The sequence below is a fragment of the Grampus griseus genome (genome assembly GCF_964374135.1).
Source record: "Grampus griseus genome assembly, chromosome: 19".
NCBI lineage: Eukaryota > Metazoa > Chordata > Mammalia > Artiodactyla > Delphinidae > Grampus > Grampus griseus.
Genome location: NC_139013.1, coordinates 45,718,606 through 45,743,435, shown reverse-complemented (window position 1 = coordinate 45,743,435; position 24,830 = coordinate 45,718,606). Strand labels below are relative to the sequence as shown.

General features: G+C 44.7%; 1 protein-coding gene across 2 annotated transcripts in view; it reads left to right on the top strand.

Annotated features, from left to right (window-relative positions):
• Positions 1–23,063, top strand: part of GLG1 (golgi glycoprotein 1) — a gene marked incomplete at its 5' end in the record, with an annotated part of 148,516 nt that extends 125,453 nt beyond the window's left edge. The window contains 13 exons of one of the 2 annotated variants that reach the window (XM_082676241.1): positions 321–434; positions 1,272–1,360; positions 2,325–2,442; positions 3,611–3,703; positions 10,097–10,234; positions 11,823–11,946; positions 12,794–12,936; positions 13,129–13,230; positions 14,183–14,290; positions 16,053–16,173; positions 16,803–16,909; positions 18,035–18,198; positions 19,203–23,063. In XM_082676241.1, coding sequence (XP_082532367.1) covers positions 321–434; positions 1,272–1,360; positions 2,325–2,442; positions 3,611–3,703; positions 10,097–10,234; positions 11,823–11,946; positions 12,794–12,936; positions 13,129–13,230; positions 14,183–14,290; positions 16,053–16,173; positions 16,803–16,909; positions 18,035–18,198; positions 19,203–19,278 — 1,497 coding nt within the window. In that variant the 3' untranslated portion in view covers positions 19,279–23,063. Of the gene's footprint in view, positions 1–320; positions 435–1,271; positions 1,361–2,324; positions 2,443–3,610; positions 3,704–10,096; positions 10,235–11,822; positions 11,947–12,793; positions 12,937–13,128; positions 13,231–14,182; positions 14,291–16,052; positions 16,174–16,802; positions 16,910–18,034 lie in introns of both variants that reach the window. The other variant, XM_082676240.1, reaches the window with a different exon arrangement.
• Positions 23,064–24,830: the final 1,767 nt, after the last annotated feature.

Genomic DNA, 24,830 nt, shown 5'->3' with positions numbered 1-24,830 from the left:
TCTGACAATCAGCAGACAATGTTAGATGTTATCCCTAAAGCCAGCTGCCAGCATCATATAAGGAGAAGAGTTAAGAGACCTGCATAGTACATGTTCTTGTTGGAGCTTCACACAGGGAGGGCAACTTGCTGCGTAAATTTTATTCCCCTGAGTGTTGATCCTTTTGTAATGTCTCAGACTTACTTTGACATAATTTGTGATGTGTCTTATTTGTAAAGGCTCTAGAATCAATCTCGTTTGCATTTTTTATATGGGCTGGGGTGCAGGCTTTGCTCATTAATAGTTACAAATGAAGGGTAAATGTGCACTACCTTCCCCAGGATGTAGCAGATAACCAGATAGACTCTGGAGACCTGATGGAGTGTCTCATACAGAACAAACACCAGAAGGATATGAATGAGAAGTGCGCCATCGGAGTCACCCACTTCCAGCTGGTCAGTAACACCTGGCACATCCTTCTCGTCTTGACTGCTTGGATGATTACTGAATCCCTTCCTCTTTCAGAACATCAGGGCACCTCTTCTGTGAAAAATCATTTTTTCCAAATATCTGTTCAGTGCAGCAGCCCAAGTGTGTATCAGTACACTAGAATCTAAGCTTTTTTTTCCTTTTAAATCATACTACCCAGGTCTGGCATTTGAATAAGAAGGTTAAACCATAGTCTTCGTAGCTACCACAAGTCTAAAGGAAGTATTTCTGATAAAGCAAGCACTTCCTTCCTAGAAGGGTGAAATCCAGTCATCTATGTAAAATTGACCTCTTCTTGGGGCACCTAGCCTCCCTGACTGCCATCCCCAAATGGTACTGAGGGCCTCTGGACTGTGGGCACTGGGAGACAGGGGAGAACAGACAAACCCTGCTGTTGTTGACTTGTTTACATTCTTGTGAAAGAAAGATGCAAAAGTACATTTACAAATATATAGTTTCAGGTGAGCCTGTGAGGAAAAATAAAGCAGTGTAAGGCCTGCAGGGTGATGGAGAAAAAGGGACTTGAGAAGGAGGTGTTTGAATAGAAGCGTCAAGAAAAGTGAGGGAGCAAACCATGGGAAGATCTGGGGGAAGAGTCACAGCCTGTGTGTGACTGGAAGCTGGTGTGCGTGGAGCAAAAGATGCCGTGGGGGGCTTAGCAGGTCATGAAGTCTGAAGAGACAGAGTTGTGCAGGCCTGAAAAGCTAGCCGCTGCAAATGGTATATGAATACACTTACACCCAGCGCTGCTGATTAGACCTCGTCACAGAGCTTCTGATTTTCTTTTTCATCATCTTTTTTAGGTGCAGATGAAGGATTTTCGGTTCTCTTACAAGTTTAAAATGGCCTGCAAGGAGGACGTGTTGAAACTTTGTCCCAACATAAAGAAGAAGTATGTAGCTTTTAATTGATTCGTTCTGCTTCCCTAAAGTCCCTCTTAGCTACTGAATGAGTATCCAGGATGTCAGATGGCCTACTGCTCTCTGACAGGATTAGCCCTGCAGGCCTCCTACACCCTCCTTTGGTAGTATGACCAAACACTTGGATTGTCTAGACATATCCTCTTTATAGCAGCCTGGAGCCACACCTGGTGGTGGTAGTTCTGATATGGAGAGCCTGTGTCCTAAAGGAGCATTTTTAATTTTTCCAGGTTCAGGCTATCTAACTGATGAAGCACATACAGATTGTGTACTTAGAGGAGCACGTTGCAGTGTGAATAAGACGTTAACTGATTTCCTCCGAACGTCATTCCATTGTGTCATCTCTTCAGGGAAGCAGCAGAGGCTTTCACTGAGTTAGAGATGTAGTAAAGAAACAAAAGCTGTATTCATTTAAGAATTAGGTGTTAATGAGGAGAGTGATGAGCTTTTATAGCATGGCTGCCCAGATTCTTCCATGCTGCTCTTTGCAGAGGTGCATTTCTAGAACACAGTTCCCCTCATAGAAACCAAGTTCCCGTGTTTGCTTAGATTTCTGTACTTTTCAGGAATGATTTTCTCAGTATATCAAAGACACTGTCCAGAGTTAAGAGTAGAGTAGCATTCCTCTCTGGTCACATGTTTTCATCAAAACAAGTGTTAAACTGTCCTTGCACACATGTTCCCTCTCTGGCCTCCCCACCAGCCAGGAATGTTGTCAGCATTTGAGCTGTGGCCCAACTTTTATGACATATACAGACAAATTGCTGCTTTTAGCTCTCTGAAAACACAGTGAGACTTACAGGAAAGGCATTCAAAAACATGGTAAAGGGGTTCCTGGGTTCTGGGGGGATGGTGTGGCCCCTGCCCCAGCCCAGTTCTCGGCCATCTGCCTTTGTGTGGCTCCAGCCAGTCTCAGGCCTCTTCTTTCCTTGGCAGGGTGGACGTGGTGATCTGCCTAAGCACCACTGTGCGCAACGACACTCTCCAGGAAGCCAAGGAACACAGGGTGTCCCTGAAGTGCCGCAAGCAGCTGCGGGTGGAGGAGCTGGAGATGGTAACGCTGCAGAGCACAACCTCTGGTCCAGAAACCACAGGGCAGGGCTTAGAGAGTTAGGTGAAGGGTGAGGGCAAACTGAAAGATTTCAGCCACAAGCCTGATGGTTAAGACTTGGAGCTGCGTGCTAAAATTTTACCATAGGACAGCTTCTTGTTTCCCTTTTTTTCAATGATAAAGTATTTTTTACCACACATAACTGGAAGTCCAGCTGTAAGACAGGCTGTAAGCATGTGATGTAGTCATTGCATTAGTAATGTCCTCGAGGATCGAGGGTCTCTCCCTCTCCAGTCTGCCGCCTTGGACACCAGCTTCATTGTTAAGGCTGGTTTCCCTCATGGCCGCACAATGGCTGCCTGCAACACCTGGGCCACCTGTTGCAATATTCATCTCCAGCAGGAAAATAGAAACAAGAGAAAACTGCCCCCAGCCCGAAATAAAGGTCCTTCTCCTCAATTTGATTGTGTCAGTTTGAGATCTGTGCCCCATCCCCCGTCAGGGGATGCACTCACTGATGAGCTTACTGATAATCAAGGGGAGGTGGATGTTGGGAAGCCACCCACAGTGTGCACTCTGAGAGGACACTACTTTTCACTTTACTTTTGAGGATAAGCCTAAGCCACATAAGACGGCTAAAAATATATTTTAATATGTTTTGTACACCAGAAACTAGTAATGGACACCAGGTATTATTAATATCCCCAAAGTTGCAGTACGAGATTTTCATATACAGAGGTAGTGATTCTGTGGTAATTATGTTTAAGTGGAACTGGCCTAAACATACTTCTATAATAGGAACTTTGGGTCCTCAGATTTGAACCTGGCTCTTTCAGTAAAATGATAATAATAATAAAAGTAGAGTCCTACATCTGTATAATGGTTTTAGCTTTCAAAGTGGTTTCCACATCATGCTATCTTATTTCATCGCACAGCAGTCCTGTGAAGGGGTCAGAGTAGATGGTAGCACTTTCATTTTGCAAACAAAGGCCAAGGCCTTGTAGCTAGGTAGTGGCAGAACTGAAACTCAATCCTACTTCTCCGTTTACTGCAGTGACCACACTGCTGCCACTTAGCTGTGTAGATCCAATCAACAAATAAATATGTAGAACATTTGATCTCTCCAGCTTAGAGTAAGCTCACTTTTCCATGCCGGTTCCCCCTCATACAGACAGAGGACATCCGTCTGGAACCAGATCTGTATGAAGCCTGCAAGAGTGACATCAAGAACCACTGTTCCACTGTGCAATATGGCAATGCTCAGGTAACTTTTTGTTTTTCTTTTTTAATTGTAAAGGTAACGTGAAGGTACCTTTTTAATAATTAATTCTGTGCTGGTGAGATAGGCCCCATCACATCCTATCCAGCCTGATCATCCCTTCTTAAGGTACGCCAGGCTGCTTTTCCCAAACAGACTACTTTTGCTCACCTTCATTCCTCTTTGTCACCTATTCATTCTCTTCCCTCTTTCAGGTTACCTTGTCCTCCTCCACCTTGTCTGCCTAGTAAACTCCTAATTATCCTTCAAATGCCTCCTCCTCTCTATAGCTTTCCCAACACTCTGCACCTCCAAAATTAATTATTCCCTCATATGATCCCATTGCACAGAAGTTCTTAACTAGAGGTCACGTAAGAACCATCATGGGAGGTTTTCTTACCCTAATTCACAGAACAGGGCCCTACCCAGAATCATCAGGAATGAAATGCAATCAAGTGGTTTTTTGTTTTTGTTTTTAATGTTCTTCCATTGACTCATCTACCTCTTCTAGTTCAGGGCATTGTCAGATACTTTAGCCTTTGAGATAGTGGCTTCATTGTCTTCTAGTATCTGCTGTTGGTGATGCAAAGTCTGATGTCAATCTGATTCTTATTTCTGTGTAGTTAATCTACCTCTGAGTTTTCTCTTTATCTTTAATGATCTGTAATTTCACTGTGATATAGTTAGATATGGTTTTTGTTTTCATTATCCTGGTTGGCTCATTCAGTCTCAGAATTCATGTCTTACTTCAGTTCTAGGAAACTCTCAAACCTTCCAAATATTGCCTTCCTTTTCCTTCCTTCTGGAACTCCTGTTAGACACTTGGAGCATCTGAATCTGTCCTCCATGTCTCTCAATTTTTCTTTTATGCTTTTCATTTCTTCATCTCTCTGTACTACACTGAGGTAATTTTTCAGTTCTGTTTCCCAGCTTCATAATTTATCCTTTAGCACTTTCCATCCTGCTCTTTAGAGAGACTACCAGTTGGGTTTTATTTTTCATTTCTTTTTTTTTTTTCTCATATAGTATATGTATTTTATTAGAGAGCATTCGCAATTCCTTCCACCCATCCCTTGTGACATTGCTATTGTTCATTTTTTATGCATATGCTATGATCACCCAGTACATTGTTATTAGGCAGTTATCAGATCAATTAAGAGTAAGAAAAATAAATCATTTTTTTCACTTTTTTCCTTCTCTAACGCTCTTCCTTGCTTTATGTAGATCCAAGGTTTTGACCTATATATTTTCCCTTCTGCCCAAAGAACTTTTTAACATTTTTTTTACAAGGTGCATGTATGGGCAATGAATTCCCTGTTTTTATTTGTGTGAGAAAGTCTATCTTCTCTTCATTTTTTTTTTTTTTCTTTTTTTTGCCATACGCGGGCCTCTCACTGTTGTGGCCCCTCCTGTTGCGGAGCACAGGCTCCGGACGTGCAGGCTTAGCGGCCATGGCTCACAGGTCTAGCCTCTCTGTGGCATGTGGGATCTTCCTGGACCGGGGCACGAACCCATGTCCCCTGCATCGGCAGGTGGACTCTCAACCACTGCGCCACCAGGGAAGCCCCTCTTCTCTTCATTTTTGAACAGTTTTGCTGGATATAGAATTCTAGGTTGCTGGATATAGAATTCTGGGTTGCTGGATTTTTTTTTTCTTTCAATACTTTAAATATTTCACTTCACACAGCTTTCTGCGTAGTTTCTGATGAGAGGTCCACTGTAGTTCTTGCATCTGTATATGAGTTTCATAGAGCCGCCAAATTACCACATACTGGGTGCCTTAAAACAAATTTATTATTTCACAGTTCTGGAGGCCTGAAGTCTGAAATCAAGGTGTTGGCAAGACTGCTTTCTTTCCTAAGGCTCTAGGGCGGAATGCTTCCTTGCTTTTTCCATCTTCTGGTGGTTCCAGTCCTTGACTTGGGGATGCATGATTCCAGTCTCTGCCTCCATCTTCTCATGACCTTCTCCTCCATGTCTCTCCTTTGTGTATTATGTATATTTTCTTATTCTTATAAACTTATAAAGACATTTACATTAGATTTAGGGCCCATCCAGATAACTCAGGATGATCTCATTTTGAGATTCCTCGCTTAATTACTTTTGCAAAGAATTTTTGTCTCAAATATTCACATTCACAACTGCGGGTTCAGGACTTATACATATCTTTTGGGGAACCAAAATTCAAGCTACTAAAATCTCTTTCTCTATAGATGAGGTGGTTTCCCCCTCATATTATCATTTATTTAGGTTTTCTTATTGGTTTATATCTGCAATGATTTTTAGTTTCTGATGTACAGTTTTTCTACATCTTTTGTCAGATTTATCCCTATGTACTTTATATTTTCTGATGCTATTTTATCTTGTAGTTGATTTCTAATCTCACAGTGTTGTGGTCGGAAAAGATGCTTGATATGATTTCAGTTTTTTTAAATTTACTGAGGCTTGCCCAGCATGTGGTCTATCCTGAAGAATGTTCCATGTGCACTTGAAAAGAATGTGCATTCTGCTCCTTTTGGATGGAATGCTCTATAAATAAAAGTTAAGTCCGTCTGGTCTAATGTGTCACTTAAGGCCTATGTTTCCTTATTGATTTTCTGTCTGTCCGTTGACGTTAAGTGCAGTGTTAAAGTCCCCCACTATTATTGTGTTACTGATGATTTGTTCTCTTAAGGCTGTTAGCATTTGCCTTATAGATTGAGGTACTCCTATGTTGGGTGCATATATATTTACAATTGTCATATCTTATTGTAGTGACCCCTTGATCATCACGTAGTGTCCTTCTTTGTCTCTTGTAATAGTCTTTTTAAAGTCTATTTTGTCTGATATGAGAATTGGTACTCCAGCTTTCTTTTGATTTCCATTTGCATGGAGTACCTTTTTCCATACCCTCACTTTCAGTCTGTATGTGTCCCTAGATCTGAAGTGGGTCTCTTGTACACAGCATATATATGGGTCTTGTTTTTGTATCCATTCAGCCAGTCTATGTCTTTTGGTTGGAGCATTTAATCCATTTACATTTAAGGTAATTACCTATATGTATGTTCTTATTGCCATTTTGTTAATTGTTTTGGATTAGTTTTTGTAGGTCTTTTTGCTTCCCTTCCTCTTTTGTTCTCGTGATTTGATGACTGTCTTTAGTGTTGTGTTTGGATTCCTTTTTCTTCTTTGTGTGTATATCTACTGTAGATTTTTGGTTTGTGGTTACCATGAGGGTTTGATATAGCAGTCTATATATATACACAAGATTGTTTTAAGTTGCTGTTGTCTTAATTTCCAATGCATTTCCAATATCCTGCATTTGTACTCTTCTCTTCTCACGACTGCTGGTTTTGATACCATATTTGTGGATGATTTCCTACCTTTACTGTATGTTTGCCTTTCCTGGTGAGCTTTCCCATTCATATTTTCCTTGTTTCTAGTTGTGACCTTTTCTTTTCTGTCTAGAGAAGTTCCTTTAGCATTTGTTGTAAAACTGGTTTGGTGGTGAATTCTCTTAGCTTTTGCTTATCCAGAAAGCTTTTGATTTCTCCATCAAATCTGAACGAGAGCCTTGTTGGATAGAGTATTCTTGGTTGTATGTTTTTCCTTTTCATTACTTTAAATATATCATGCCAGTCTCTTCTGGCCTGCAGAGTTTCTGCTGAAAAATCAGCTGATAACCTTATGGGAGTTCCCTTGTATGTTATTTGTTGCTTTTCCCTTCTTGCTTTTAATATTTCCTGCTTGTCTTTAATTTTTGTCAGTTTGATTAATATGTGTCTCAGTGTGTTCCTCCTTGGGTTTATCCTGCCTGGCATTCTCTGCATTTCTTGGACTTGGTGACTGTTTCCTTTCCCATGTTAGCAAAGTTTTCAGCTATCATCTCTTCAAATATTTTCTCAGGCCCTTTCTCTCTTCTCCTTCTGGGACCCCTATAATGCAAATGTTGTTACATTTCACGTTGTCCCAGAGGTCTCTTAAACTCTCCTCACTTTTCATTCTTTTTTATTTTTTTAATTCTGTTCCGCAGCAGTGATTTCCACCATTCTGTCTTCCAGCTCACTTATCCATTCTTCTGCCTCATTTATTCTGCTATTGATTCCTTCTGGTGTATTTTCATTCCAGTTATTATATTGTTCGTCTCTGCTTGTTTCTTCTTTATATCTTCTAGCTCTTTGTTAAACATTTCTTGTATCTTCTCAGTCTGTAACTCCATTGTTTTTCCAAGATCTTGGATCATCTTTACTATCATTACTCTGAATGTTCTTTTCAGGTAGATTGCCTAGCTCCACGTTACTTAGTTGTTCTTCTGGGGTCTTATCTTTTTTCCTTCGTCTGGAACATACTCCTCTGCCATCTCATTTTGTCAGACTTTCTGTGTTTGTGGTCCCACTGGCTTCAGGATTGTAGTTCCTCTTGCTTCTGGCTTCTGCCTCCTGGTGGGTGAGGCTGGCCTAAGAGGCTTGTGCACGTTTCCTGGTGAGCAGGGCCGTGTCAGTGGGGTGTGTTTAGAGGCGGCTGTGGGCTCAGGAAGACTTTAAGCAGCCTGTCTGTTGATGGGTGGGGCTGTGTTCCTGCCCTATTGGTTGTTTGGCCTGAGGCGTCCCAGCACCGGAGCCTAAGGGCTGTTGGGTGGGGGCCATGTCTTGGTGTCAAAATGGTGGCCTCCGGGACAGCTCACACCAATGAGTACTCCTCAGTACCTCTGCCACCAATGTCCTTGTCCCTGCAGTGAGCCACAGCTACCCCCTGCCTCTCTAGGAGACCCTCCAAGTCCAACAATGAAGTCACTGCTTCTCCCCCTGGACCCTAGTACACACAAGACCTTGTGTGAGCCCTCCAAGAGTGGAGTTTCTGTTTCCCCCAGTCCCGTGGCATTCCTGCGATCAAGCCCTGCTGGCCTTCAAAGCCTAATGCTCTGCGTGCTCCTCCTCCTGATGCCAGACCCCCAGTCTGGGGAGCCTGAAGTGGGGCTCAGAACTCTTACTCCTATGGGAGAACCTCTGCGATATACTTACTTTCCAGTTTGTGGGTTGCCCACCCAGTGGGTATAGGATTTGATTGTATCATTAATGTGCCCCTCCTACCATCTCACTGTGGCTTGTCTTTGGAAGTAGAATATCTTTTTTGGTAGGTTCCAGTCTTTTGATGGTTGTTCAGCAGTTAGTTGTGATTTTGGTGTTTTTGCGAGTGGAGGTGAGCTCAGGTCCTACTACTCCACCGTCTTGTCCCCTTCACTTATTTTTCATTTGTAACATCTCTAATTGGTTCTTCTCATAACTACCTGTTCTTGATTCTTATTTACTGTTTTCTTCTCTGTTGTTCTGAAGATATTCAATATACGTTTGATTGCTCTGTTGCCTTTCCCCCTCAGTTTTGAGGCCTTGATTTATTTTGTTTATTATCTTTCTTACGGTATTAGTGTTCCTTAACTGCAGTTGACCCTTGCACAGCATGGGGTTAGGAGTGCTGCACGTCCACATAGTTAAAAACCTGTGTATAGTGTCAGCCCTCCATATATGTTGGGCCCTCCCTATCTAAGTTCCACATCCACAGACTCAACCAGTCACAGATCATGTAGAACTGTAGTGTTCACTATTGAAAAAAATTCTCATATAAGTGGACCTGTGTAGTTCAAACCCTTGTCATTGAAGGGTCAACTGTATTTGGTGATTCTTGGTTGTGCCTTGAGGATTTCATAGAAGTCTCATGACTACATGCTACAGCCCTATCTACTGCAGCTTCCCATCTGCTTTCTTTCTTTATCTTTTTTTTATAGTAGCTAAAAGTTTGTTGTAGGGAAGGGGAGGTTTTAGGATACACCTAATTCACTCTCTTAAAATCTATCCCATGGCATTTTATTCTTTTATGTTAAGTCACTTATCTTTTTTATTGTAGTTGTTTGTTTATATAACTTTTCCCTGTGAGACTGTATAGTCTTCAAAGGTAAGGATTGAGTCTCATTCGTAGCTGGCATCTAATGCTCTGTTCTCATGTGGTAAATGGTGAGTTGAACTGAACTTCCTGGCTTGTGCTTACTGTCGAGTCAGGGTTATTGCTCCAGGGAAAGGCAGAGAGCCTGATGTATGCTCCAGAAGAGATCTTGACAAGGAATAGCCCTGGAAGGAAGAAGAAACCAGGAATCTTGAGAGGGTTTCCTTCCCCTTAGACTCCAGTACAACCTGCTCTTTATCCATAATTTTTATACATTTGGTTTGCTATTAGCCCTGGGGTTGTAGATCTATTATAATTCTCCTTTGTGAGGAAATCCTGATTCCTATTACCTAGGAATTAGAAATGAAAGGTACCTGTATAGAAAAGTGAGGAATGTACTAAGAACTTAATGCTTCAGTCAGAAAACATGGATTATCAATACCTGATCCACCTCTTAACTTGCCCGTAACTGTTATGCCCTAGATTATTGAATGTCTGAAAGAAAACAAGAAGCAGCTGAGCACCCGTTGCCACCAGAAAGTCTTTAAGCTGCAGGAGACAGAGATGATGGACCCAGAACTAGACTATACACTCATGAGAGTCTGCAAGCAGATGATAAAGGTAAGGGACCCAAAACCAAGGGTTGAGCACAGGGTAAGTCAACATAACAAAAACACAAACTTCTTTAAATTTCAGAGAAAATTCATATAATCTCTCAATGTCAACCTGTTTTATACAGCTACGGCTGTGGTTCTCAAAGTCTGGTCCCTAGACCTGCAGCGTCAGCACCACCTGGGAACTTACAAAGTCTCAGGCCCCACCCCGATCTCTGAGTCAAGCTCTGGGAGTGGCGCCCTCTGTTTTCACAAGCCCCCGGGGGTTCCAATGAAGCTCAAGTTTCAGAACCACTAAGCTAAGATAGCTAACCTCACTTTGACCTGAGGAAGAAGTAAATAGATGTCCATTAAATATGTGATTGGTTTTGAGCGCGGTTGGTGGTAGGTATACTGAGGAGGCCACCATCAAACGTCCTGATCATCCATCTGTCACCATCAAAGGCTTTTTTTGTTCTACAGGTTGTTTTGCTTCATTTACTTCTTCAATAAATGCCCCCTGCAGCAGGGCTGACTGGAGAATCTGGATGTCAGTTCCTTTATTTGTCCACACGTACAAAGAGATTAAACTTAAAGTGCTAACCCCTTATTTCAGCTTCCCTTTAAAATAAAATGATACTCCTCACCCTATCAATAAACTCCAAAGAGAACTGTGAAAGTTAGAAGTCTCTTTAGCTGGGTCTGGAAGAGTTGAGTCCTCTGTAAAAGTGGAAATGTCAGGCTCTGATTTGAGGGATGTTTGTAAGATTTTGATGACTTCTATAAAAATCAGTCAGCAGGGGCTTCCCTGGTGGCACAGTGGTTGAGAGTCCGCCTGCCGATGCAGAGGACACGGGTTCGTGCCCCGGTCTGGGAGGATCCCACATGCCGCGGAGCGGCTGGGCCCGTGAGCCATGGCCGCTGAGCCTGCACGTCCGAAGCCTGTGCTCCACAACGGGAGAGGCCACAGCAGTGAGAGGCCCGCATACCGCAAAAAAAAAAAAAAAATCAGTCAGCACTCCATGTCCCCATATTAAGATAACAGTGGACTATAATTAATAGACTGTGGATTAGCAGATATAGATAGAGTTTATCACTAGTCCAAAATGAATCTCTGACTTCAAGGACACTAACAAGTGTACGGGGGCTGGCTCCGCAGGATTTGGTAGGATTATAGCCCCTCTGGTTAAAGGGGTGAACCAGATAGGTCCTTCCCCCACATCCCTGTTCACACTGGTTGCTGGGTAATTCCTAAATTTCCCATTGGGATTGGGTAGATGTGGCTTGAGGGCTAGGTGGTCACCTGGTACAATGTTACGTTCATGCAAAAACAGTATGTAAGCTTATGAGAGGCCGTGTAATGTAGCATAGCCATGTAAGTAGGGACGCATCCTATTCAAAATAGGAAACAGGTAGTAGAAAGAAATGTGAGAAATATAGTAGAGAATAGGTAAAGGGGAACTTGAGGCTGGGTGATGATTCAGGCTTACCATTTCTCGTCCCAAGTGATGCCTTTAGGTTCTGTCATAAGCTCCCCAAAAGATGTAAGAGTGATAAATATGGTGTTAATTGCCATATTTGGGTAACTACTTCTATAAAACTTTGTTTCTTTGCAGAGATTCTGTCCAGAAGCGGATTCCAAAACGATGTTGCAATGCTTGAAGCAAAATAAGAACAGTGAATTGATGGATCCCAAATGCAAACAGATGATAACCAAGCGCCAGATCACCCAGAACACTGGTAACATTTTGGCGTGGCTTTCCTGGTCCTGCTGGGTATGGCTTGAAAGGAATTGAGTGGGCATATACTTGCCTAATTAAACTAAAGGTGCTTTGTTGCTCCTGGATGTTAAGGGAAGAGTCTGGATGTGATGAGCAAAGTGACTTACTTCTTCCTTGAAGAGCATCTAGAAGAACAGAATGAAAGTCATGGGAAAGAGGAGGCTGAAAACATAGGAAACTTGCCTTTGAAGGGTGTACAAAACAAATTAGGGCTAAAGTTCATTGAAAAGTCTAGAAATTTAGTAAAACTTCACGCATGTGGCAGGAGAATATATGGGTAATCTGTTTTAGAACAGAGAAATTTACGCTCTGAGTTGCAAGATCTTGTAACTTAGTGGTCAAGTTGAGTTGGATATTCTGTTCTCAGAATTTTCAAAAATATGTATCATGGGGAAGGTTGCTGATGTCTGCTAGATTTTTGTGAGGACTGCTTAGAATGTTGGCCTCAATAGATCCTGCAGAGCTGCTGCGGAGTACGTTTCCTGGGGGTTTCCACGTCTGCTCTTCCACCACAGTATATTGCTGATTTAAAACAGCGTGTTGAGGGAGTTCCCTGGTGGCCTAGTTAGGATTCTGGGCTTTCACTGCCGTGGCCCGGGTTCAATCTCACAAGCCGCAGGACATGGCCAAAAATAAAATAAAATAAAACAGTGTAGTGAGAGCTCAGTAAACATTTACCAAATAAACAAATCAGTGGTTTATTAGTGGTCGTTGACCTAATATGCCCCCTTTGGGTAAGTGGATCTCAAAACATTTGTGAATCCAGGTGGAGTGTTTTATCCTGTGCTTATTCCTTTCTGCTCTAGATTACCGCTTAAACCCTGTGCTAAGGAAAGCCTGTAAAGCTGACATTCCTAAATTCTGTCATGGTATCCTGACTAAGGCCAAGGACGATTCGGAGTTAGAAGGTCAAGTCATCTCTTGCCTCAAGTTGAGATATGCTGACCAGGTAAACTGCCCTGGGCTTTCCACAGAGGTGTACTTATGGAACCTCCACTAGTCCTGGCAGTTTTTTCTTTGGAGGTCCGTAGCTTGCTGCTACTTTCCCCAAGACCTTTTTGCACACCTTCCCCAAGCCAGGGCCCAGATAAAAAGCTGACATGTTCTAATGGGCTGACGTACTCTCCCTTGTCACATGTAGCGCCTCTCTTCAGACTGTGAAGACCAGATCCGGATTATTATCCAGGAGTCTGCTCTAGATTACCGACTCGATCCTCAGCTCCAGCTACACTGCTCGGATGAGGTAGGATCTGGGGACAAAACTGGTTGTGAACAGAGCTGGTCAGAGAAGTTTTTACTGGAGAAAAGTTCTTTACTCTGTTTCCCTTCAGCCCTGAATCCAGGGCTCTTCTAGGCTCTCCACTGTCTGAGTTCCTGGTTCTGTGTAACACTGAATTTGGTTTGTCCTTAGTCCTATCACTATTCAGTTTTGATTCCCTATTTCTCTATTGAACAGCATTTTTGTTTATTATATCTGTCTACGTCTAGTTTGTCCTTCCCTCTCCTTATTCTGATGTTCAACGCAGAATACTCCCAACACTTGCCAGAAGGATAAAAGTGCTCCTGTAATGCCTCTACCGAAGTGCCAGTTCTTGGATATTACTTGACTTTCTAGCTACAAAAGGTCATGTAGTGAACCTTGTTCAACATATGTCCATTTTATGGGAACATGGCTAAAGATATTTCAAAAAAGCTTACTCACAAAGCTGTCCAAAGAAGGTTAAATTTTTAACTGTGCTGCAGGCTATGTGTCAGGACCCCTTTGTGTGTGTGTGTGTGTGTGTGTGTGTGTCTGTGTGTGTGTGTGTTTCCAAGTTGTGTAGCTGGGTTGACTCTGAACCTCTGTCAATGTCAAGCATTTGCTTTTAGGATTTTACTTGGCTGTATGACCTTCCTCTTGAGGAATCAGAGAGTAGCCTTCTTTGTGACCAGCCCTGGGACAGTCTGACTCAGGTCTTGGGGTTGACAGCATGAAGATACATGTATTGACTGTTTTTCAATTCTGTGCCAGTCCTTGTGAAGGAGAACAGAGCCTGGCATCCCATATGGGAGGGAGGGGAGTGAAATCCACCAGGAATCCGTTTGAGAAGAGCCCCGGGCACATGTGTGGGAGGATATCCAATCGACATGCTTCAGAGACCAAGGTGTCTCGTGAGAGTAGGGGTTCCCTTGTTTTTTGTGTGTGTCCTGAACAGATTGCCAGTCTATGTGCCGAAGAAGCAGCAGCCCAGGAGCAGACAGGTCAAGTAGAGGAGTGCCTCAAAGTTAACCTGCTCAAAATCAAAACAGAAATGTGTAAAAAGGTAACTCCCATCAGTCACCATTTTCTCTCACTTGCTTTTCTCTGCTCTTCTTCCTCTTAAAGCTATAGTCTGTACATCTTAGTGATCAAATCTAAACCTTCCTTCCCAGAATTCTATCTTGTTCCCTCTTACCAAACTAATTTGCCTTTTGACCATTAATTGTCTGTAACTTAAATAGTCTTTCACATGTACTAATTACTTGTGAATATGTCTCATCCCCATGACTAGACCATTGTTTAAGGTCATTGTTTAAGTGCTATGCCAAAGTAAAATGTCAATTCCAATATATCAGTAAGCGTACTGCATTTGTAAAAGTCAATGAAACTACAAATTCAGTTCATTTCAGAAACATCACATAAAAACAAATTTATCAAAATATGATAGCTGGACTTCTCTGGTGATGAAGTGGTTAAGAATCCTCCTGCCAGTGCAGGGGACACAGGTTCGAGCCCTGGTCCAGGAAGATCCCACATGCTGTGGAGCAACTAAGCCTGTGTGCCACAACTACTGAGCCTGCGCTCTAGAGCCCGTGAGCCACAACTACTGAGCCTGCCCTCTAGAGCCCACAGGCCACAACTGCTGAGCCTGTGTGCCACAACTACTGAAGCCCACACGCCTAGAGCCCATGCTCTGCAACGAGAGAAGCCACCACAATGAGAAGCCCACACACCGCAACAAAGAGTAGCCCCCACTCACCACAACTAGAGAAAGCCCACGTGCAGCAACGAAGACCCAACGCAGCCAAAAATAAATTAATTAAAAAAAAAAAGATAGCTAAGCATGCATTATCTTACAAAATTGAAAGTGAAATAATGTATTTGATCTTTTTTAAAAAACTTAATCTCTTTTTGGAAAAGTGTTTCAATGATATTACTGAGTCACTGTGAATATTGTGTGCAGATATTTTCATCTGCTAAAAATGTTTCTAATTCCACATGGTCTGAGGAGTGGCAGAAGTTGGCTAAAGGCTAAATCCAGATATTTTCCTTTGAATACTTTTTCATCAAATTATCCCATTTAACTTCAAGGAGGACTTTTTGAACAACATTTCAGGGTTTTTTTTGTTTTTGTTTGTTTGTTTTATTGTTGTTTTACAGTCTGTGAAGCACGAAGTAATTTTTACTTAAGAAAGCAATTTTTGACTGTCTTTACCTGCTATAATTTCATCATGTATAAATGGAGAGTATGCAGAGTTGATTTCAGTTCTATCATGTTTATATTCCTGTTGTTCAGAACATCTTTAAACTCAAATAAGAATTATTCTTGCAGTAGAAGTTATGCTCTGTCAGTTCTTTCTTTCCTTTTGAGGATAATGGAAGTAAAGTGAAACATTTTGCAAATGCACCTTTCTGTTTGGGAATTTTAGTATAGCTTATTACTCTGATTTTCAATTTTCACATTTTCAGACATAAAAAGTAACAATATAACTGCATTAAATCAATATAAACACTAACACTTAGTATTTAATAATATAGCATACCGGAGTGCCCAAAACCCAATTCTGATCTTAAACTTGCCTCGCTTTGCTTATTAGCAAACAGCTCTGCATACACTAGGTCCCCAAGTTGTATTTATTGAATTAAATTGGATGCTAACCGTCTGCGTTCTTTGCATCATCACCACATTGCCACCTATCTCAGAGTAGCCTCTGTTGGCTTAATCGTCCCTCCTTGACTTTTTTGTTTGTATGTAAAGTATTTACAGACAACGGATCTGATGTATTTCCTCTATAAAAGCTCTCTCTATGATCTTCCCTTCTTAGGAAGTGTTAAACATGCTGAAGGAAAGCAAAGCAGACATCTTTGTGGACCCAGTTCTTCATACAGCTTGTGCCCTGGACATCAAACACCACTGTGCAGCCATCACCCCTGGCCGAGGGCGTCGTAAGTCACGGTGTTCACTCTGACCCTGTCTGAACTGTCTTGGGAGGAGCAAAGACTCCCTCTGAGACATCAGTTCTAGCTACTCTGTTCTGTAGCTGCAGCTCAACCGTAGACAGCATCCACTGGGGGCCTGGTTGATGCCTTTGTGGCAAAGTGAGTTTAGGAGTAATCCTGCTGCAGGTTTGAACTGATAGAGCCATGACCCGAGGTAAAGATTTGATGACAAGAGGAAGTTGAGTTATTTATGAGGGAGGCAAAAGTTAAGCTATCATCATGGCCCTCTTCCCTGCCTTGTCCAACCTTGAACAGCTTCATCAGCTTCCCCGGTGGCCGCAGTGGGCTCAGCAGACAGGTTCTGTGTGAGGTGGAACCTGGGCAGGTGTATGGTTGTTTCTGAGCCATGTGTGTCCGATGAATAAAATGAGAGAGGTTTTAAGAGAGACTCTGGACAGCCAACCTTAAATATTCTTCTCCATGGTAGATCTTGGGTTAAGTGTCCTTGAAGGGATTTAACTTTGTATAGCCTCGAGATCTGAATTCTCTGGTGGTTAGGTACCCTTCTCCCCATCCTTACCGAAATTTCTGTTCTGTACAGCTTCAGACGGTTCTTATCCCTTTCCGTTGCACAGAAATGTCCTGCCTTATGGAGGCCCTGGAGGATAAGCGGGTGAGGTTACAACCTGAGTGCAAAAAACGCCTCAATGACCGGATTGAAATGTGGAGTTACGCAGCAAAGGTAATGACCACGAGAATCACCTGATGTGGCGTCTCCTCTGTCAGTTTCCCAGGTCTCTTTGAGATACTTCACTGGCCTCCTTGTCCTTGTTGTGAGACTGGCAGTAGGTTTATTTGAAAAAATCTCTCAGTGCACCATAAGACGCCTGGGCTCTGTGAGCCTGGAGCCATCATCTCCAGGTAGCACAGCAGAGACATTAATTAGTCCCTTCTTTCGTCATTGGTTTCCGCCTTTGAGCCGCCAAGCGTTGCTTCACAGTGACCCACTGCTAGTTTTCTGTTGGCAGATGTTGGTGCTTAAATCAGATTAATCTGGAGCCGCCTTGCTCTGTTCTGAGTACATGGATGAGCATAGAAGCAGCCCAGACCTCTCCGGGCTGGACCCTTCTCAGCACCCAGGCTAAGTTGAGACTCAACAGAACAGGTCCGTGTGCACCTGGGGAGCCTTTTGGTCCTGATTCTGCTATAGTAGCCTACCACAGAGGTCCACTGGAGAAAGCACTGAGGAAAACTGAGGATGAAAACTGGCTAGACCCTGAGTGTCCACGATGGGGGAGTGATTAAGTATATTCAGTCAGCATAAGTCATGCTTGCAAGTTGTTTTTGGTGGGGGGGGGGGGATGCTGATGATATGATGGTGAGTGAAAACAAGTCACGACAGAGAATTAGCACCCGACAGAATCTCAGCTTTTCTCTTTGTTTTTAAAAAGACAGCAACATGAAGAAAATAAATCAAAATATGTAAGAACCTGTGACCTTGTGCAAGTCACTTGACCTCTTCCCACCCCTTGGGCCTCCGGGTCTTCATCTGTAGTGTGGGAGTAGTAAAATGTATGTCCCAGGACTAATGTGAGGACTAAACGATTGAAACATGCTGAGCCCTTTGCCAGCACACCATCAGGTCCTCTGTGAGAGCTGTTACCACGTGGGCGGCAGTGATCACTGTGATGAATTGTATGATCGGGAAAAACAGTTGTAGCTCGGTGTTTGATTTTCTTGCCCGTTGCCCTCCTCTCTCCCCCCAAAAAATGACCTAAGTTACAGTAGCAGTCCAGGGGGGCAAGTTAGAGCAAGCATTGTCCCAACCCACTTCTCTCCGAGGATGATGCCCCTGTGTGTTTTCCAGGTGGCCCCAGCGGATGGCTTCTCTGACCTCGCCATGCAAGTGATGACATCCCCTTCAAAGAACTACATTCTCTCTGTGATCAGTGGGAGCATCTGCATACTGTTCCTGATTGGCCTGATGTGTGGACGTATCACCAAACGAGTGACACGAGAGCTCAAGGACAGGTAGAGCCACCTTGAGCACCAGAGGAACTACCTGTCCAGTGCCCAGTTTGTACAGCCCTCCTGTATAGCGTACCCACCCACCTCGTCCTTCTGCGAGGTGACACCAACACCCATGTTAGAGCAGTAGCAGGTATCCACCGCACTGTCCCGTCTCAGACTTCACCCGTGTCCATGGTATCCTCCTCCTCGACCATTTGTGCAGCAGCTGGCCGCTTTGGGTATTGCCTTTGTTGGCAAACTCGGGTTTACCTGCCCATAGACAAGTCTCTCATACCGATGGAACTACCAGTACTTCCAGAACCAACTCACCTGACCTGCAACTCAAATGATTTTTTTTTTTAAAAACACCAAAAAAAAAAAAAAAAAAAATTTTTAAAGAAAAAAATGTATATAGTAACACATCTCCTCCAGGCTTGATTTGAGCAATGGGGCTATTTCTTCTGTGTGACAGTGTGAAATGAAGGCAGGACTTTAGAGGGGAAACACACCACCCAATATGCTGTAACTGGGATGTCCTGCTTACTTCTCAACAGCACCTTTGGCCCATGTCAGGGCCATGGACTTCACCGAGTAGTGGGAAACGACTAACCAGCCCGCTTTGGGTCTTGTTTTCTTCTGCTGAAACAGTGATGCCTTCCAGTTCCTACCCTAGTAGAGCCACTGCTGGTCAGGACCCCACAGCCGTGGGTAGTTGTGTGATCTCCTCACCTCAGTGGAGTAGAGCATGAGCTTCCCTAGGCCGAGGGCAGGTGGGTTGGAGAGGGGATCAGAAGTGTGTGCAGCTGATCTGTCCACTGATCCGCATGGAGAGGCTGGACCCTGAGGCCCAAGGCAGAGTGCCCCAGTGACCTTCCTCTCCCAGGGCAGTGCAGGACTCAAGCCGCGTTCGGATTGGTCCTGCTGGGGTGGCAGTTCCTCCAGAAGCCCTCCGCTTCACCGGGAGGCCGTGACTCTGGGGGCTGGAGCTCAGGGCAGGAAGGAGGAGCGGGGCATTGATTGACTTTGCTTTACTTCCCAGGTGAGACAATGGCTTATAAAGACTTAGCCTGGTCTCAGGGTGTGACTGGCAGTCCAACCTGACCTTTCTGCAGGTTCAAGGCCACCTTCCCAGACAAGCTCCTTTAGGCCTCTACATGGAGAGGGTGTGGAAAATTACTACATTAAAAGATGGAGGCGTTTCTCCATTTTTTTTTTCTGTCCGTTTGCTGCATACACCCACTACAGTAGGCATTGGCTAAATGTACTTTGATGATTCATCAGTCTTTCCTGAATCTGAGCTTTATGGAAGCAATATTCCTGACCATCCCTCGTCCCTCCAGTGTAGAGATGACAGGCTTGGAGTATAAAAAGGGAGGAGTGCAGGCATCACAGTTCAACCTGGTGCACCTGGACTTGAGTTTGGGGCATGGAATCCAGTGGCTGCACAAGAGGGCGGCGTGTACAGTAGAAGATATATTTATATAATATATATTTTATTAACCTGTTAGACTCCACAAAGTATTATAAATCACGTGCCTAAAACTGTCCACGTAGACCATGCTCCATCCCTTGCCCTGCGCCTCTTTGCCGCTGTGCACACGTGCTGAGGGACCTCCCCACATCTGTCTTCCCTGGAATGTGTTCAGTACAAAGTGGGTCAGTTTGTGGCTCGGTTGATCCAAATGACTCCTTGTCTAACCTGACTGACATATATTTGAATACTGTGGTTTTCTTCTTTTTCTTTCTTTTCCCTTTTTACTACCCTTCCTGGAGACAGTGGGTTCTAGAAGCTGCATATCCCCCCTGCCTAGGGTACTCCAAGTCATGAAGGGGAGCTTCCAAGCTGCTTGGTCCCCCAAGTCCTGCTCTTAGGGTCTTCCTGATTCTTAGCAACTGTCCTGGGGTTCTTCAGCCTCATAAAACTTGAAACTCTTGGAGTCCGAGCAGCGCCCCCTCCTACCACCACTTTTGGACTGAACTGAGCTGATCTAGTCAGTCCACCTCCAGGGGCTCCCCCCTGGGTGGTGGGGTCTGGGATCGAGGACTGGGGATATATCTGTACACGGGCCCCCACTGACATGTCTGATGTGGTTTACAGGATAGAATGACTGTTCCCTGTTTGATGAGAGTGGGAGTACCATTCTCCATCTCTGCAGTCTCCCTCCCAGTGTATGTAAAACATCTCCATAGTTTAATGTGTCTAGACACTTTTGTTCTTTCTGAACTGAGAGATGATCTCAATTGTCTGCAGCAGATCTGGAAGTTTGAAAAGGAATTTGATTCTTGAAACATTTGTCATCTTTAGAAATGATCCGGATAGATAGAAGGGATAACTCGGCCGGTATCTTTGATTGCTCGTTGTCAGAAAACATTTCACCATCCAACTTGGAATAGTTTCAGTGACTGGTTTTTAGAATAGTTTCATATGACTGAGCAGTTTCCTGCATCCAAGGGGCCCAGCACCATCTGAAACTACGGCCCAACTATATCCATTTCTGTACCTCATTGGTGTAACAAAACAGGTTCTGGGACACCTCTGGTTACTGGGCTCATAGGTCACTCTTGGGTAAATCAGCTAGTCAAGAATTAGTCAGGAAGAAACCATGGCCCTAGTGGAGCTGATGACAGACCTGTGTCCTTTTTCCCTTCTGATGTCTAGCCCGTGAACAATAACATAAGGAGCAGGTAGGGTTTTTGGCCAAGGCTCCAAGCACTTGCTGAAGATTCCAGTAGCCAGAGAACTCATCAGGCCTTGTCAGCTCACACCAGTGTCTCAGAGACTCAGACTTGGTGTCTCTACAACACCCCAGAGGTGCCAGGAGGTCAGTCTCTGGGCTGGAGGCCCTGCAGTGCAGGAGGTCAGGAATCTGAACAGAACGTCAAGAGCAAGGCTGTCTTCTCCCTGCATCGGAGTTTCTCACACAGAAGGGCGGCTGTGGGAGTGAGACCTTGACCCTGGTGCATCCCTGGCCTTCCCCTGCTATTGCTGCTGTCCCAAGAGAAGTCTGCTAGCAAGATGCTCTGAGGTGGGAGCCATCGCTCGGGCTTGGGTTCACTCCAGCAGGAAAGCCGTCCTTCTTAGCGTTCCGTAAAATTCTGGTACCACTACCAGGCCCAGTGCTGTGGATCCCATCAGCTTGTTCTGAGCCAGTGCACCCTTAGAAGCGAGGGGAATTCTAATACTGAGTGAGCAGGTGTTGACTTGTATTCATTGCAGGCCTTTGACTGTCTCACATCCTGCACGTATTCTTCTTGGGGACGCTGGGAAGGAGGGAGGTTCTGCTTTCCTAGGTGTGCCAGGAAATTACCATCAGATTTCATTTCTTCCTGTTTCCTGAGGTCAAGTAACAAGAGAAGCCAGTCGTAAAGAGTCGTAGGATCGTTTACGTTTTATCAGACAGAGTGCTGACCTCCCAACACCTTCCCAAAGGAAGATTCACTCTCCTATATCAGCCTGACTTCTGTGCCACCTCCAGGCTTGTGGTACCACTTCTATCCTAAAGAACCCCACTAGTGTGAGTCACCCAGGGAGGGGTAGGTTGCTTTGTGGGACCTCCTTACCTGGTCTCAAGTTCCTCTGAGAAAAGGCCTCCCCGTCCCATTTCTTCCCCTCCCCCACCAAAAAGTAAACGTTTTCTGCATATAACTTACTCTAAGCAAGCAGATACGGAGAAGGAACCTGGAGCAGGGACCCTTAGAAGCCAGCCAGCACAGCCTGACACATTCAAACTAAATTTGGGCCGTAGAGCAAAAAGAAGAATATGGCTTTTGAATCATGTGCATTTTGGTATGTTTACTTATATTTCTGATTCTTAGGAAATTTGAAAAACCTCAAAGACTGCTTTTATTTATTCTCACCATTTGGACAGCACCTAAGTAATTTTATAAAATGCAGCATTCCAGTGCCCTGAGTTTCCCCCAGGCCTTTAGGGATACTCCACTCCTAAGTCCCCTCTTCCGCACTGGTCTTCAATTCCCAAAGGGCCTGGGGCCAGAGCTGATGTTCTGGTCTCCGTCTCTCTCTCACGTGTCTTGGTTGGTCATCTCTCCCACTACACTCCTCTTGGTCCTCCTCTCCCCTAGGACCAGGGTCACATGTCAGGGCAATCAAGTTTGAAGCCGAATCCCCCTTCCTGCCCAGACCCCAGACAAAAGATCAGTCATTAGCAAACCAAGACTGACTCTTCAGAGTGACAGGTTCATCCAGGCCATCTAGTGAGATCACTGTGGAGACCCAGGGACTGTTTGTCATCTGGAGCACAAAGGTGGGACTGTCTGCGGGGGCTGGTAGTGACAGGATCCTGATGGTGACTTCCTCTCCTTCTCCCTTCCCAAGAGCTGCCACAACGCACAGGTAGGGGTGTTGGGATACATGCAGTGGAGGAATCTCCTTGGGCAAGGAGAAAATTCAGATAGTGCCTCTATATTCTGTTTCGCCTTCCCCCCAACATAGAATTGACAACTGGACCCCAGAGCCCAGCAGGCCCTGTACCACACACGCTAGATGGTTTGAACAGGTCCCTGTCAGACTGAGGGGCACTAGAGTGAGTGACCGACGGGAGGGGCTGGCAGCCCGAGGCTTCCTGAGCGGCTTCTCCCAACACCATGTTCCCAGGTCAATCGAAGCAGGAAAACAGACTGTACAGCAAATGCTGTGTGAGATCTTAGGCCTTTAACTTTTTTTTTTTAAGAAGGAAAAAAAGAAAAGTAAAACTAACAAGCCTCTTTTGTAAATGGTTTTCCTTTCTATGTATAAAATCCTGGAAGTTTCTTGTTTTTACATGTTCATGCTGTGTAATTTTGAGATGTTACTGAGATTCTGAACATAATGTGCATTTTTTTCTGTACAGATGAAATGGGAGAATTTAATAAAGAGTTTGCAGGTTTTTACTTGTTAAATTTTCTCTGTGGTGACTGGGAGGACTCTCCTCCACCCACATGCTCTGCTGGAAGAAGTCTCCGGAGCTGTGAGTACTGACTGTAAACTTGCCACTGACGCTCAGAAACTTACCGTTAGAATGTCCGTGTTCTTGGCTAATTAGGTCAAACAGAGTAGGACCATAGGCCTTTACAGGAGAGCTGGAAGCCAGATCTGGGGTTTTCTGACTCTCAAGCTCATGTGTCCAGACTTGTTCATTCTACTGATGTGTTTAAGCCATGTGATGAGGCTCCTTCCTGGGGGGAACACATACCTGGAACTTCTCCTTACAGATGTGACACATGGATGGCACCTGGTCTCTGATGGCCGCCTTCCCATTCAGGCCCAGAACTAGGCCACATTTATTTTCTGGGCCCTGCTATGTCCGCGTTTAGTCAGTGCTTGCCTCCCCCTTCCAACAGCCCACCCCTGAGGTCAGTGACCTCATGACACCCTTCCCAAACCTTGTCTTCTACCTCCTCTACTCTCAGCAAAGCCAATGTGCATCCGGCTGTTAAAAAGTAACAGCTTAAGGAATTGCATGGTAGCAAGGATTTCTTTAAGTAGTAATGGCTGTACTAATATTCAAGTAATGAAATGGGATGTTCAGTGAGAAAGGAGGGGTAACCTGGAACCCAGGGTTTCTCCTCAGAACTCCTCAAATCCATTTTCAGCAGCTGTCACTTAGGAGATAGTAGGCCTATGTGTACAGTGGACATGGGAGAAGGTGAAGAGTAGAAGAAGAAAGGAGGGAGCGGTTGAGGGGCATTTTGAGTCCCAGTGTGAATATTCCTTTATCTAGGAGGCTCAGGGCAGCCGTCAGCCCTGAATGCATGCCCTGGAGAGGCTACCTGGCTTTGGTGTAAGTGTAGGACTTGAGCTGTGGGTTCAGGCTCCTCGTCACCTGTATCTCTACAAGGGAGAAGTGGCTCGCCGGCCAAGCTGGCCTCAGCCCCCCGAGGGGACACCGCAGCAGTGAATGGCTTACGTGTCGCCTGGCTGACACCTTAGCAGTCTCTGAATGAATTGCCCCACTCCCAAATTCTGTGTGTGATTTTTCTGGTAAAAGATCCTTGGCCAACTTCAATCCTCAGAGGCGTTTGGCCTCTGTTTTCCAAAGGGACTAAGAACAAAAGAGTTTTAGCCGAAAAGGGGAGAAGGTTAGACTGTCCAAGTCTCTCACTTAGATGAAAAAGTGAGGTGCAGGAACTTCCCTGATGGTGCAGTGGTTAAGAATCTGCCTGCCAATGCAGGGAACTACGGGTTCGAGCCCTGGTCCAGGAAGATCCCACATGCTGCGGAGCAACTAAGCCCGTGCACCACAACTACTGGGCCTGTGCCCTAGAGCCCATGAGCCACAACTACTGAGCTCATGTGCTGCAACTACTGAAGCCCATGGTCCTAGAGCCCATGCTCCACAACAAGAGAAGCCACCGCAATGAGAGAAGCCCGTGCACCGCAACGAAGAGTAGCCCCAGCTCACCGCAACTAGAGAAAACCTGCGTGCAGCAATGAAGACCCAACGCAGCCAAAAATAAATTTAAAAAAAAAAAAGAGAGCTTCCCTGGTGGCGCAGTGGTTGAGAGTCTGCCTGCCGATGCAGGGGACACGGGTTTGTGCCCCCGTCCGGGAAGATCCCACATGCCACGGAGCGGCTGGACCCGTGAGCCATGGCCGCTGAGCCTGTGTGTCCGGAGCCTGTGCTCCGCAATGGGAGAGGCCACAACAGTGAGAG